We start from the raw sequence: 16,430 nt of genomic DNA on the forward strand, positions 1-16,430 counted from the left end.
GATGGTACAATGCGGGATATAAATCCATAGGGATATCTATTATCAGTGATTAGATTCAACCCTAGGGAATGATGATTAATGATGTGTCATTTTTATGGGGAAAAAATGTATATCTTCTAATGTTATATCAACTTTCATTTTCATCATTTTTCTGATGGTGGGTTTTTTTCTGCTTGGTATTAGAAGCATCGGATCTGTGTCTTCTTTGGAAACTGATTAACTGTCATCTCACTAATGTTCCAGTATTTACAGTATTGAACAAGTTATTAAAAAAAAAATTCTCATACACTAAAGCATTTCATTAACCCACAAACTCCCAATCAGCAGCTGAAGATTTATACTCACTCTCATAACTACACATCTTTCCTATTAGCTTCAGTTGTTGTTGAATAATTCAATGTAATTACTACATTACTATAAATATTAATACCAAAACTGACAGACATGGTGTTGAGAATCATCAGGAGGAGGACACGATGGTGTCTCCGCACTGTTATGGACTGATGTTGCCTAAAATGTTTTGTTCTCTCTCTTTTTAGTCCAATTTAAAAAACATATCATATGAAGTGAGCATTACAATTTACTAACTAATGCAGCTTCACCTCCTTTGCTGTCTGAGATGCAAATCATTCCCATTCCCTCTGAAGCCAATTAGAGGCTGCTTTTTAATTCGTTGAGTAATGCACTGATCTTTAAAATTCTAAACGAGACAGTACAGCCAACCGATCAGCCAACCGATGCCAAAACAAGGCACTAGCAGCAGCAATCTAGTGCTATTCCAATGCCATCTGGGCCAGAGAAAGGCAGAGACATAGACACTGAGCCACAAATACACACAGTATTTATGAAAAATAAAATGGATTAGACCCCATTAATCTCCAAACTATAAACTTCAATTCATTTAATCAGCAGTACAACAGATGAGAAGCAATCGCTTTATTCCCATTTAAAGTCAAACTGTTCAGACAGATAAAATGCAAACAGCTATTGAGGCAATAAAGAAGATTAAATGAATCCTCTCAGGTTTACAAAGCTTAGATTTTGCTCCAGCGTTGCACACAAGTCCTGATCAACATTCTGTGAGCATCCAGGCTGTGACCCTCAAAGACTCGTCAATAAACAATACAATCAACAAACCCAACCTGAGGCACACTGATGGGTCAAGGGGTTACAGAAGGCAGTAAATGACACTGAACAAGTTCAGACACTCAAAAACTACAGATTTATTTCACCCCATCTCTTGGCCAGGTGCAGTGAGAATCACCTTGACACTTCAACTTACATGGTGATATATGACCCAGTGATTGCAATAAATACCAGTGGAGCTGCTTTGAACATTGTGACTAATGTGAGATATACAGGGTCCCTTTCCTCCAACACTCGGTAGAACCTACCCTCATAATATGACAAATATTCAGGAATTATTTAGTCAGCTTTTAGCTATCACTCACCACACTACATGCTACAGTATATCATTTTTCTTATATTCCACAATCCCCAAAGTCTGTGTCTACATAATGTTAGCATGGGTGAGAGGTTAGGACAGTCAGCTATATTAACCATCAGGGTGGCTAAAGACTACAACCTAGCATTCCAGAAAACACTCCTGAACACAAGAACCCCTAACACACTTTGCTGGAACCACTTCCGCTAAAACTGGTGCACTGCTCAATTTTAAAAAATACATAATTTTCTCCAGAAACTTTTGGACACTGGCAAGTCCCAAATCTGTACTACATTTGTATGTCATCAATGTATATAAGGCAGTTTTAGGAGCACACCAAAGCAATTAAAATTAAAATTATTATGGCCATTCAGAAATGGCTGAGGCACCTTCCTCTGACACAATTCCCTAAGAGTCCTAAAAGCTTCCCCTTATGACTCAATGAAAACTGCCAAGATGTTTGTAAAAACTGATAATTGCTTTGGCAAAAGCAGAACAGAGGAATGCATGCTCTGGCGAAAGCACTCCTTGCATGCGCTGAGGGCCAGATGACTTTGTGGTAAACTTGTGGTAGAATACAGGATTTCTGCCCAAGGTCATATCACTTAATTATATGAAGCAGTTGATTAATCTTTTACATGCCCTACAGTGGCCATCCAATACTGTTCATCTGTTATGAAGCTAAGTCAGGAGGAAGCTCCCTTATAGAAACAGATTTAAGCCACTGGGTGGTGGAAGCCATTACCATGACTTACAGTATATATAGACTGGACACCAGGCCCCTACCATGATATACCAGTCAACAAGAAGCATTTACTCCTCCTGGGCATTATTAAAGGTCCAAGGAAAAAGTGCCTGTCAAGAATTATATAAAAATGTGCCATATATCAGAACTTTATTGCAGATGTTTGGTATATACAGTATACAGTATATATGCTCAATAAGGTGTCCAGGGGATTCTCACTGCCCCTGGAGTTATGGGTAGTGTAGACTCACAGTAGATATACTGTATATGCAACTAGCATTTATTGCAGTATAAATATTTGTAGCAGGACAAAAACAGAACAACCAAACCAATAAACTAATGAATGCATCAAAAAAAGGAATGAAGTAGCGACATTTTATTTTTGGAGCATCTTTACTCCTTATTAGAATTTAAGGTACAAAGACCAGTAAATTTCTTCTGAACCATTCTTTTGGGATAACAGATTAGTAGCAAGATTTAGGTATATTTGCATTTGCAAAAAAAAAACAAATGCAGGGAAACATGATGCATGATGTGGGTGAAGCATGCAGAGGGCAGGGTTGTGGGTGGAACATGCAGACATGCCTTACTGGCATGCAATTGATTAGCATTAATTGGTCAGTACCTGGTAATGTCGGAGTCTGGGAGCACACCTACGTGGAAGTGGGGAAAAGGGACGGAGTGCATTGGACTTTTATCAAACTCCACAGGGGAGTAGTGACGGGGAGAGGGAGCACGATCACACAGTTTATTCACAGTGCTGTAAACTGGCTCTGGAGGCCTAGAGTAAGAGAGAGAAAGCAGAAAGCAGAACATGATTGTTAATACGCGTGTGAGAAGATAGAGTGAGAAAGAGAATGGGAGGAAGAGAGAGAGAAACGATACCTACAAAGAATAATCTCAAACAAACAACTGCTAGTTTATTTTCCTTTCAGCACATTCAATTCTGAAGATATAAAATGTTATATCTTTAATTTTGGCACTCATCAGCTGCAAATTGTACTACATTTAGTCATGGCACAAATTCGTTATGACTTTTATAGTAAATAGTGAGCAAGAGATATTTGGGAGAAAAATATACCTTGTATTGTTAGCACCACTCAGGACTCAGGACACTGAGTTTTTTTAAGCACAGTTTAAGGGACTTATGTCCGTGGAGCTTCAGTACTTCTGGTTTGTATTTGTTATGCAACAAGATATAATTTCACAGAAACATTAACCTTTTCTAATACAATTTTGTGAAATCTACTATTCAGTATGATAAATCAGACTGGCAAACAGAAATAAAAACATTAGAACAACCTTTAGAGAGAGAGAGAGAGAGAGAGAGAGAGAGAGAGAGAGAGAGAGAGAGAGAGAGAGAGAGAGAGAGAGAAAGAACTTGTTTCATTCACTTTTCATGATACACTAAAACAAACTCAGTGAAACAACATTTATGTGTTTCTTCTAATCAATAATACATTTTCTCTGCTATGTATATCTCTCAGTATTATATTACCACTGTTTCCCTCTTTCATACTGTGGGGGATCAGATCTAAACCACAGGCTAGTACAGTATGAATAGATAAAATTAGTGTAATGTGTGCAAATAGATCCGTGCGGGTTTGTGTTTGATAGAAACATGCCATGGACACCAAAGGTGCTCATGAATAACAGAGTGCCAGAACATTTGAACGCAAACCCAGGGTCCATGTATATCAAGTGTCCTAGGGTAATGCTAGTAATCTGGGTAGACTTCTACATGAAAACACCTCAGTATAATATATAGATATCAATATTTCCAGACAAGTGAATTTCAATAACAAGTGCAGCAAATGCTAAAAACTAATGTTGGAAAATGCAGGCCATACTTAAATGTTTAACAAAAGTGTCTATTCAAAATGCTACATCTATAATGTATTACAATGGAGCTTTTATTCCAATTATTAAATCTATTTATATTTTTACTTTTATTTTTGTCATGAATACAATTCTACAAGGCAGCCATTTGTACAAAGATGTACAATATACAAACCACAATGCAAAACAAATCCAGCTGTGATTTTTAGTCCTTTTCACACTGCAGTCTTTTTTATCACAGCTATGCTTTAACTGCACAGTGAATACACACTGCTTTAACACTAAAATGTGTATCTTTCCATTCTAGCTGGAACTAAAGGTTTTCTCTGTTGATTGTGTGCCCTTCTATTGAGTGACATGATACACGAGGGTTAGGATGGTGTTAGTTGAACCAAGGAACAAATGCTACCATTAAAAAGAAACACTCACAGCACAAAATAGATTGCGGTAAAAAAAAAAAAAAAGATTCTCATATTTCTAGAGTGGAGGGTGAAATATAGTGTGCAATTCAAATTAGATACAAGGAAAGTGGGAGGGAGACTCAGTATATGACCTACATTCGTTGAGTAGATATATCAGTCTGTTGTAACAAACTACTACACTCACCATTCATAAATATGAACTGATATATCCTAGTGGAAGAATAAGACTGGAATATACTATGTAGAAAATAAGGATCAAAATAGCACCCTAATCAATGCATATACCAGAGAGTCTCAGAGAGCCTCGGCCTTAGTGTTTGCTTCTCACCTCAACTGGAAGTGCTGGGACTCAAACCTGTGGCCCTCCCCGTCATCTAAGGAGGGATTTCTGATCAGAGAAAAACAGCAAATAAGCCACAAAACCACCGCAGTCAACTACATATTTACTGGGCTGTGTGAAAAAAGTGTTTGTTTTGTGCGGACGCAGCATGCAGGCTCCAAAAAGATACAGACAGCTGGACACACATTCATACAGCAGTAGACACAACAGAACAAAACAGAGCCTTCAGAGGGCACAGCTGGGCTTCAGACATCAGCAGACACGACTAACAGATGAGTCTGAGTGCAGATTGAGCTCTGTTTAGCTATAGCTACAGCATATACTGTACAACTTCAGCTTATCACCCGCTATTACTACAGCTTATAATTAAAGGTCATTTGAAGCACTGTTAATATAGCTAAAACAACCTGTACATAGTCAACATCCAACAGAGACACTTTCACTGAATTCTAGATGCTGTAAGATGTGGAATGCTAAAAACTGACCTGCAGTAAATCGTCTGCTAGTTTTAAAATTCAAAGCATGTTTTCTTGCAGTAGTATAACAGGTGCTTAGAGAATTTGTAACATTCTCAATAAACAGAGAGGGAGGGAGGGAGAGAGAGAGAGAGAGAGAGAGAGAGAGAGAGAGAGAGCGCAGGGAGGGATGAAAAGCAAGAGAGGACAAGAGAGGACAAGAGAACATGAGGAGCAGACAGATATAAAATGCATTAGACAGGCCTTTGCTGCTTGTGCAGATGATGTCTCATATAATCAGTTTCTCTTTCTCTCTTCCAATCTTATTACCTCTCATCTAGTCGCACAAGCCAGACAGCTATCATTACAGTTGTTTTTACTTTAATGTGGTCATGGCTTGCCTACTTTCACAGAAAGAGGCCAATTTACTGATATAAAAGACGAACCACAGCTTTAACGTTTTCCCATGGTGCCAAAACTCAACTTGGAACCAGGAAACTGTGGACTATTAAAGTTTTATATTTTGTAACAGTGGTGGAAATTACACACTTACACCATTGTGTCAAAATGATTATATTTACAGTGTATTTGAGTGTACAGTGTATTTGATGAGTTAAGTGAATTGAATAGCTTTAATCCAAAGCTCACTAACTTACAAACAAGTCAGTTTAAATACAATAACAAACTGGACATAATGTTTTCTGTCAGTAGAGAGTTCAAGACTCTATTATATAGACAAATAATTACTGAACACCTTTAATTAACAGATCATGCTCATGAAACTGTACTGAAGGGATTCCAGGTATTTATGTTACAGTTAAATTGGTACCTGACAAAAATGTCTTAGAGACTGAATCTGTGACATTTTTCCAAGTTTGGGCTGAACAGTTGAGGTTATGTCTTCCTGTTTCCTGTCTCATACTCCCATCATGTTTTCTGTCTTTATGACTCCTGAAGAGAATCTTATTTCTCTCCCTTATCTCTCTCTTTAGTTATCGCTTTCTTAATTATCCCATCTTCATCAATTTTTCTGTTCTTTTAAAGCTCTGGGATCAGATGTGAACAGTTAACTAAAACAGTGTGCTAAAGCAGTATATAACAGTATAAGGCCCAGCATGTCAGAATACTAAATAACTCTTAATAATGCTTGACTGCTGTTCAAGTAAACCGCAAGAAAACTGGGAACCTGAGACATTTTAAGTGAAATCACTTGGATATCTTTTACATATGATGCAGGAAGGAATCAATGGAGGAATTAAATTTCTTTATCTTAGGGATCTTCTTCCTGTGCTAGTATTGTGTTATTATGTGTTATGAGGTACAGTACTGGTGTATAGAGTGTGTTTCACTTAAACTACTAAATGATACAAGTGACACAATGTGTGTGACTTTGGTGTCTTCACAGGTCTGTGTATTTGTCTACAGAATTATGTCAGTAAAAAGGTTACTTTGGAGTGTATACAGTACTGTCTCCTAATGTAATCACTTGAATCTCTTTATGTGCGTGTGTTTTTTTTTTAATATTTAAAAAGGAGCCGCAATTGGACCTTCTTCATATTTACTTTCATTCTGTTTGGGTTATAATGAATAAAATATATACATAAACATTGTAGTCCTATATATATTGCTATCCTTGCTGGGACATTTGGTCACCACAAACACACACTCTTACACAGAGCTCTACAGTATTTGGTCACAGCTGATCTATTATTCATTTGTGAAGCTTTGGCACATGTCCCCCATTTATTATGCAAAAGCGTACAAAAACTTTGCAATGCTAATCATCTCAGCCAGAACTGATTCTCGTTCCAGTAACTTAATAAAGGATCTAAAGTCAAAACTTGGTGACCTTCCATTACAAGTATTAGCTTAGCATTTAACTCTCCATATACTATATTTGGAGCACTTCCTTTACAGCGTTACCAAAGATCAGGGGCAAAGAATGGAGATTAAGTGAGCTTTGCAGAAGCAACCTGTTCTTAGCCAAGCACAAAGATGCAGCACTAATCCCAGACTTACTGCTCAAAAAGAAATGTGCTCCAAACACTCTAATAATACTTAAACTATTTTCTGCTTCATCTAATGCTTTATATGCATTCCACATTATCCTTGTCCAAAGTTTATCTATGCCTACCACTCTGAAAGCTTTTTTAATGCAAGACCATGCTGACTGTCATGATTCCTGCAAAGAAAATAAATGAAGATGAAGATTTTGGTTGAAATAAATTTAGCGCCAAGAAATCTAGACAACATTTGATACAACTGCAAATACTATAGTGAGTGTGTTATATTAGAATCAATCTCAGCAAATGTCAGTCTTTTTTATCATGTACTTTGCACTTTCTGGTTTGTCTGGGATATGAAAAGCTAATAAATTCCGCAAGTTGCCGATGAAACACTTTGGGACAAAAAAATGTAATGAATTCAGCTTACACAACACAAAAAAGTACTTAAGTTAACTAATTTGCAACCTTCTCCTGCTCATACAACATTACTGCAAAGTATAATGACTTGTATCAATGTTAAAAAGAAAAGAAGTCTGATTATTGACTGACCTGGACCTGTGATATGTGCATATAAATGTTTTGATCAATTTTTGCCAAAATTAGGATTTTTTTTGTAGATTTGTATAAACAAAGAAACATCTTTCTACACATTTGGTTTAAGAATACAAACTTTACTTATAGCAGAGAATCGTGTTAGGGTCATTTTTCAACTCTGTGTCTGTTTCAGGTCCCGTGAGCTTTCTAAAAGTCCCTCATCAAGGTTGGATCTGGCCAGCTACTCTCAGGTTTTTATGCTGAGCATCCAGTCAAAAATATCTCCTGCCCTGAAGGAACCATATGGCTCTTAAAATAACCCCTCAAAAAGATGCACACAGACAAACAAACCCGAATGCCATCTGCTCTCTGCAGAGATAAGACAAGTTCAAGACTTTAACATTACTGTATAAGCAGTAACGGGAATTATAGACACTTTGGAATTTTTTTATAGCAAATCTCCCACACTCCCATTAAGAAGTACAAAGAAAGGTACAATGTGTGCTTCGGTCAGCCTTACAGCTATGTTTACTTAAATACGCTTTCATTCATTCCAGCAGTGAGCACACGCACAATTATACAGGACGTTTTAGAAGGAGGAATTTACAAAAACATTGACACCAGAGACAGAGTAGTGGACTAACACGGGCAGACAGAGTAGAACAGGAGGGGCATGAAATCCCAAAGCAATCCCATCACGAGCTGTGATGATTCCTCCTACACTGCTTTTTGGGATTTCCACACAGTGACACACTGGGAAGAAGAGATCTACACAGATTCTACCTGTGGCAGCTGGCAAAGAGAGGAGGAATTTACCGTAAAAATGAAAAGCCATCCAACCTGTTAATGTCCTCCTCCCCCAGCAGGTGGCGTGGCAGGGGTGAGTAACGACCAGGGGAGATGGGGGGAAGACTGGACTTATACTCCAGAGTCCCATTATTACCAGAGATATGATTATCCATAGCAGGGGAAAATGCTGCAGGGAAGGACAGAACGTGAGACAGACAGGTAGAGCAGAGAGGAAGAGAGAGGGAGAGGAGAGGAGAGGAGAGGAGAGGAGAGAGGAGAAGAGAGGAGGAGGACAGTAATCAGAACAGTTGCTTATGATATATTATAACCCTAATTCACTTCTCCTCTAACATTTTACTTTCATTTAAATAAACATATTCATCAGCAACTGCATATCTGACACATTCTCTGCTATAGCTAGCAATGTGCTTATAAATGATACCAGTTATCTTATTATTGATGCGGTAGTGTGTGACAGTGTATTCATCATTTCTACTCACAGTGGGTAATATCGGGAGGCCCGTAGGGATCTGAAAGGTAAACACTAGTGGGCTTTCCAACCTTCAAATACACAACATCTGACGTGTTCTTCAGTATGGCTACTGCCTCCTCATGGGTCACCTCCTCCAGAGTGTAGTTATTAACCTGGAATAAAAGAAGAGATTGTTTGTCTTTAGACACAGTAGCACAGTCTGTCTTACTTCACAGTTCAGTAATTAATAACAAACCAGTGCTACTGATACTGCTAAAGGTAGCCAGCATAAAGTGTTACACACTGGAGAACAGAGAATTTTATATAAAAAAAAACCCTTTATGTACCATTCATTATGTACCACTGAAACATTGCAATTTAACAAAATCACCATTTTTCTTCCCAATTTAATCATCTAAACAATTTAGCTACCAACCATGCTTCTTCTGAGAAAACCACAATATGTTTTTGAACTATGCATCACAGAGCAGCATAAGAGACTGTCTTCTTCCACATATATGAGCTCACAGATGCCCATGTCTGTCCAGTGTTAGCTTGATTGACAAGGAAGAGAGAGTATGCCATCCCTCCCAGCCAGAGCTAATTTTGCTGTCATGGGTCCAGCTGTGTCATTTTAAACTTGTGAGCCCCAATGAGGGACAAATGCTTTTCTGTTGTGCCAAAGCATTCTGAATGTCTTTAGTTCATAGCAAAAAAATTTTTATGCAAAGAATCTATTTAATTTTACTTGAGAGCATAAGTGAAGCATAAACACCATCCTAATCACATAAATGTACTTTATAACATCATAAATTATATTTCAGTTCAAAATCTATAGCTGCTGAGCAAAGTGTTCACATAAAACTGGCACAGGGAAGAAGAACTTACATAAAAAAACCCAAACATATTAGTCTATCAAACTTTGACTAGGCTACTCTGTAGGATAAATACAAACGTGATTATCTATATCTACTGCTGAAAAGAGGAGAACTTCACTGTATGAACATTTGTCATATGCCTTTAAGAAAGCAGTAAATTACCAGTGAATTGGGCTACGGTTAAATAAAGGAAGTAAAAATGTATTAGTTTCATGTGTTGATATGCATTATGTGCCTGTAAAGGAACTTTGATAGTCATCATATAAGCTGCTGCAAATATTGCTGCATTTGATGTACTTGAGTTGGGAAATTGGTGTACTGATGTACAGAGTTGGGAAATTGGAAATTGTCATGATGTAATTTTTGAATTATTTACTCAATCTGCAAAGTGGGAATAAAGCATGGGTGCCTCCATGTTAGCAAAAAGCTAGCCAGCTAACTGATGAGTCATATGTATTTTCCTCCTCTTAACAGCAAACTGTAGTCGGTGGTATAGATTTAAAATGCGAATACATCTGTATATTGACATCAGATCGAGTTCCCAAAATGGAATATGAAATTGATTTCTTTGTCTTTCCCCCACCCGAGGTCAGGAATTATCAGTTACAGTCTCTAGTTGAATGCAAAAAAAGTTGAAAATATATGAAATTCAATGAGTTTGTTTCTCAACCAAGCCATTTGTTTGCACAATAGGTATCGTATGCTGTCAGGTGTGGTCGATGCTCACCATGAGAAGCCTGTCCCCAACCTGTAACCTGCAATCCTTCTGCGCCGCTCCTCCATCAATTATCTTGGTGACGTAGATGCTGTTATCACCTGGAATGTGCTGGTTACCCACTCCACCCGCAATACTGAAGCCCAGCCCTGAAGGAAAGAATCACACCAAAGACTAACAAGTAAACCAGTACACAAATAAACACTAATAATAAGTTAATAATTCATCCTTATTAAAAGTATATTTCCGTTGTTTTTGAAAATTAAAAAAACAAAAGTACCTGACAACTACACCACACCAATAAAAGAAAGAAAGAAAAATGCATATTAAGAATCAGCTAATAACTAGCCTGCATATTTAATACTAGTAAATACTCATTATTCAGATTCAGTAACGTCCAGACAACTAATTTGGCCACCTCTTACAATTATTTTAAAAAGTAGACCTTTGCAGAAAACTGATAGTAATGAACATGCCTCCACTGCAGAACAATAGAGAGGGAAATAGATTTAACCAATTAAGTATATGGTCGTCATATTTCTTATTAATATTTTACTCATAGGGTTATACAATGTACATATTCTCATAGAATTGACACAATGATATCTAGAAATGGAATCACTGCTCCTTCAAGCTGTCGTAGGAGCTCCTTTGACCCCATTCATCCAGCAGCTTTTATTAAAGCGCCAAAATGAATTAATTAAACTTTTAATGAGGCACATTTAATTCAACTAGACAGAAAAATTAAATTTAAATGAATACGATTGCCTAAGTGCAAACAGGGAAGTATTCGTGCTGTGCATCGCTGGAGTGTGTGTGTTTTGGTGATCAGCCTATACTCACTGTGTGTATTTGTGCATATGTAATGTGTCTTCTTATTTCTAAATAATTCATTATGAAAATGAATTATAAAGTGGCGTATGCATTAAAAAAGCATTATGCTTTCCTCTGTGCTCCTAACAACATCTTAGACACAAGCAACAAACACAGCAAAGAGGGAAAATATTGTGTTTTGTTTTCCTCTGAGAATTCTGGCAAGGACAAGGGCACGTGTACAGTATGAGAGAAATACATATTGCATTGAAAAGCAAACTGCAGTGGAACATATGTGAAAGGTAAAGCACACATGGCAAATAAAGGAAAAGAACACCTTTGGGTTCAGATTTTAAGAATGCTACATTTCCGTCCTAATGTAAGTCACAGAGAAATGCATCACTGCAGCACTAACAGACCGTACTTTTCCAGACAGGTCATTTGGCTAGATCTCAAGAGTTCAAACAAAAATTCAGCCAAATCAAGATTGTATTTCTTGGTAAAGTTCTCTTGAATCTGAGTAATTCCCTCTTGCTAAATACTGTAACAAAAAAGATTACTTGGAAAAATTGGTTCGCAGATGTGTGAGACTTGATAGTCTTTTAATAGCCTTTCAGAATCAGAGTCATCAAATATTGCTTGCTAACGCCACTAAATTTGTGCACTATTGATTTTAACCCAAGCAATTTCTTCAGACTAGTTTCTGAACCACACCAGAAATTGCATTTCTAGATGGCTTACATTAATTCTGACAAAATTTCATCACAAGAAAGAAAAGAAAACACTGAAACCCACACATTATTGTTTCAGTAAAGAAAAAAGAATTTGTAACACCACTCCTGGAAGAGTAACATCATATAGGCAATGCATTTCATGTTTGCTATTGAATTTCGGTTGGCCTGTTCACACCTCGCATTTACATGCATCCTGTATGATCAAAAATCTTACAGAAGTCCTAGCTCATGTACCTGTATGGGATGTTTCAAAAGTTTTAATCACATGGTCTGCTACTAGAACTTCTAGATGAATCACGGAAAAGATGACGAATGAAGCTAATGAAAAGCAGCTGCTGTTGTTTCTGCTGTTTAAGCATCATTTTTATCCATTAGCCTAGCTGCAGAGAGCTATACTCTTCAGAGCCATTTCCAAACACTCTTGCAATGATTAGATTTTTCTGCCTAGGGCAATGTCACAGGTGGTCCTTTGTTACTACCGGAACACATTTGCGTTCACACTAAAAATCTGATCTTGCCATATGCATTCCAGACCATTTCCAAATATGGCTTGAGTTATCAGATCACAATGCCTATTTAAGAAAAATCTGACCACATTCATGCTAGTATCAATTTATAATCCCATTAACCTGGATGCAAGTTAATGCCAGATATAATGGTGCAGATGTAGCATGAATTTCTCAGCAAAATGATTACTGGGATAGAAGTTCCAAGTTTGTGTATTATCTACATAGACTAAAAGATTATTAAATGAGTTTAAAACTAGAGAACAAAACATGTTTAGGAGAAAATGGTGTATCTTTTAGAACCTTTTGGTCCTTTGATGAGTTTGATCTCGACAACAGTCTCCAGCATGGGTCTCCTTCTGCGTACGTAGAGTCGAACTATAGAACCAGCAACCTTCAGCGCCTCCACGGCCCTGCTGTGGGAAACCTCAGATACGTCTACTTCATTCACACGTAGGATACAGTCATTCACCCTGCAGACACACACACACACACACACACAAACAGAGAGAATTGGATATGATTTAGCACTGTAGTACACAGTTCCAGATTTCCAGATTGTGGCTGTCTCTGGTGCAAGGACAACTCTCTCCTGAGGCATGCTCACACAAAGCAGCTGAGACTCACACTGCAAAGCAGAAAGCGACCTAGTGTGACGAGATGACCTGCTCCAGTCTCACCAACAAACTTCAACAGAGTGTAGGAAAAAAGTAATGCACAATGCTTGATGTTTGTTTGAAGGATATTATTTAAAATATTAAATAATATTAAAATTCAATACAATTTAACAACTAAATATTTTAACAACAGACATTGTCACAAAGCAGCTTCACGGAAATCTGTATATAGATTTAGAGCCTTAATGAGCAAGCTAGAGTAAACAGAGGCAAGGAAAAACTCACTGAAATGAAATGAGAAAGAAATCTTAAGAGAAACCAGATTCAAAATGTAGCACAATCTTGTCTGGGTGATACAGTATAGTGGGATTATGAATCATTACTCTTCTGCAGCTGTATGTCTTTATGTCTTATATTTCATTAGAGTTATAAAGTCAAATCAAATCAAATTGACAGTATTTTAAACAACACTATCCCTGTGGTGTTTAAAAAATCTGTGATTTTTTTTCAATGCTTAGTCATGTGCTTAGAAGAAAAGTGATAGGAAGAGAACATCTTTAAATGATAGTTATAATTGTTTAATAATGGTTATGAACCCAACCTGAGACCAAGACAGACGGTTCGTGTTCCTTTTCATGTTTTCTGTAATTTACATTCAAACTACACTGACTTATCCCTGCATACCCATGTTATCTTTTCTAAACAAGTAAGCATTTCATACTATATTTCTTTCTCTCTTCTCCAATTCCTTGCTATCATTATAAATATCATCCTGAATAAATATGTCACAGAAGTATATCTGTTTAAAAAGTTATTTCCAAAGCCAGGAAAATTAAATCACAAGAGTCTTGTTTTAAAACTGCATATATTATTTGATTCATTGACACTCCCCATGTTTCTCAAACAAGTCTGTAGCTCTTTCCTGAAGCCCTGTGGATTTCACTATGTCTAAAAACCTAAAAAAAAAATTAAATAAATAAAAATAAAAAATTTAAAGAGATATTTAGATCAAGGCTTTAGATTTGATGCGAATAGCCGTTCCAAAGTAGGCACAGCCTCTGGAGCTGGCACTGTCTCAGCAGAAAAGCATCGCCAGAGATCAGTAACAGCACTACAGAAAAGCTAGAAATACATTGAGGCAAATGAAGTATTCATACACTTGTTTTTTTTTTTAAATATACTTATAGTGCACATATCCTCTTCAAATTCACACGTCTTTTGACTTTGAAAACTTAGAAACCTGAACAAAAAGTAAACTTATTTATAGAACACATTTAAAGTGCTGTAGAAAACAAGAAATAAAACTACAACACATATTAAAATTGCATTATCCAACTGTGAGTATAAAAGAATGTAATGAAAAGATGTAAAAAAAAAAAAAAAAACCTCTCAAACTGAAGAGGCTCATCTCTGGCTCTACAGACCACACAGAACTCCTCTGCTATAAAAGATGCACAGACATGCACATCTAAAGTAATAATACGAATCAGAATTCTGATCAGGCAAATCAGATTACAGAAGTATTTAAAGATAATTCATGTTTGGAGAAATAAGGGATGTGTGAATGAGCCCAGCACTAAGGTAACTCTCAGTAAAGTACAGAGGCAAGTGCATCATGATTCAGGGCTGCAAACAGTAATAACTAATTACCTGCTAATTACCTTTGTACTTTATAGCCCTCGAAACTTTAACTACCAACAATGATTTTGCAACAGAGTATAAATATTAGTAATTTATTTTATGAATACTTTTTTCCTTATCAGTAACTTTGTTTACATTTTTGAAGACATATTTTTTTGGTTTATATTTATATATACAAGGTTGGAAAACAATTTATTTATCATGTAACTTTAAAGTGGTTGAATGTATTATATATTATACTAAGAAATACATAAGTGTAAATGTACTTCTCCACACTCATAACACGCAATGCCAGCTTTTATTTTAATATGTTTCTCTTGCTGAATTGAGAATGAAGGAGGCAGCAAAGGGTTTAAGGCTAGGATTGTGGTGCAGAGAAAATAGAGCTGAGGATGAGAACGAAAACGGAGAGAGGATAAACATAGCTACATTTAACAGCAAACACACACACACACACACACACACACACACAGTTCTGCTCTCATCCCCAAACTATATAACTATGCTTGTCTGTATTACAATAACCATCTTGGTCTGCTCCTGATCACTGAGATAAGCATCAGTGAGAGGCACAATGTTCTGTTATAATACGGAAAACATTCCCCCATCACGCCAAAACTCGCCATTTGGATTAGCTCTAATGATCCTGTCCATTTCCTAATGACGCTACAATGAGTTAAATGAGAGTGTGTGTGCATGTGTGTAGGTGTGTGTGTGTGTGCTGCAGATCTGCTCTCTGGAGAGGTAATAAAACTGAGATACAGATCTCAGCCTTAATCACTGACAAAATGGGAGAGAGGGAGCAAGAGAGAGAGGAAGGGGGAAGGAGGAGAGAATGATGTTAAACATGTTTAACATTAGCACACCCCAGAAACTGAAAAAATATCAAAAGACATGAAAAAATGTTAAATGTTATGGTGGATATAATCATCAATCCGTATACTGTGAAAAGCCAATGCTCACCGGAGCCTGCCGTCCTCAGCCGCTGCACCACCGGGGATGATCTTGGTGATAAAAATACCAGGATCGTCTCCGATGTGTGGATTATCCGTCCCACCTGCTATACTGAACCCCAACCCTGAGTTTCCCTGAGAACAGAAAGGGCACACGTATATGTGATATATGGATAAAAACATGCACACACATACAGTGCACTTGGGAATGAAGTATATACAAAAATGTCAGTTTGAAGAGAGATAATAGGCCCATTATATCACAATAATAATCCTCATCACTTGTAGGCATCCTATAGGTGATGCTACCATTAGCTAACCATGTGTGTTGATGACATACTGCTTTGGAAAAGATTTCAGGTGCATCATTAACATGCATGCCCTGATTAGTGCTAATTATCCAAGCTAACAAGCAGCAAGTAGCGCTGTGTAATATTAAAAAAAAAATATTCCCTTGATAAACAACTAAATGTGAATGATTTCAAATGAAAATCTTCTTGAAAACTTTCATAATGGCTCCAAAAAAG

The 16,430-nt window shown here is 37.0% G+C and overlaps 1 protein-coding gene across 19 annotated transcripts in view; it reads right to left on the minus strand.

Annotated features, from left to right (window-relative positions):
* Positions 1 to 16,430, minus strand: part of dlg2 (discs, large homolog 2 (Drosophila)) — a 194,733-nt gene that overhangs the window by 39,717 nt on the left and 138,586 nt on the right. For 11 of the 19 annotated variants that reach the window (XM_060895353.1, XM_060895357.1, XM_060895356.1 and 8 more), the window contains 7 exons: positions 15,914 to 16,038; positions 12,996 to 13,165; positions 10,652 to 10,788; positions 9,075 to 9,219; positions 8,602 to 8,761; positions 4,779 to 4,838; positions 2,815 to 2,970 (listed from right to left, as the gene is read on the minus strand). In XM_060895353.1, the coding sequence (XP_060751336.1) occupies positions 2,815 to 2,970; positions 4,779 to 4,838; positions 8,602 to 8,761; positions 9,075 to 9,219; positions 10,652 to 10,788; positions 12,996 to 13,165; positions 15,914 to 16,038 (953 nt within the window). The remainder of the gene's footprint in view (positions 1 to 2,814; positions 2,971 to 4,778; positions 4,839 to 8,601; positions 8,762 to 9,074; positions 9,220 to 10,651; positions 10,789 to 12,995; positions 13,166 to 15,913; positions 16,039 to 16,430) is intronic. The other 8 variants (XM_060895369.1, XM_060895365.1, XM_060895362.1 and 5 more) reach the window with 5 other exon arrangements.

Source organism: Tachysurus vachellii, chromosome 20 (assembly GCF_030014155.1).
Source record: "Tachysurus vachellii isolate PV-2020 chromosome 20, HZAU_Pvac_v1, whole genome shotgun sequence".
Lineage (NCBI taxonomy): Eukaryota > Metazoa > Chordata > Actinopteri > Siluriformes > Bagridae > Tachysurus > Tachysurus vachellii.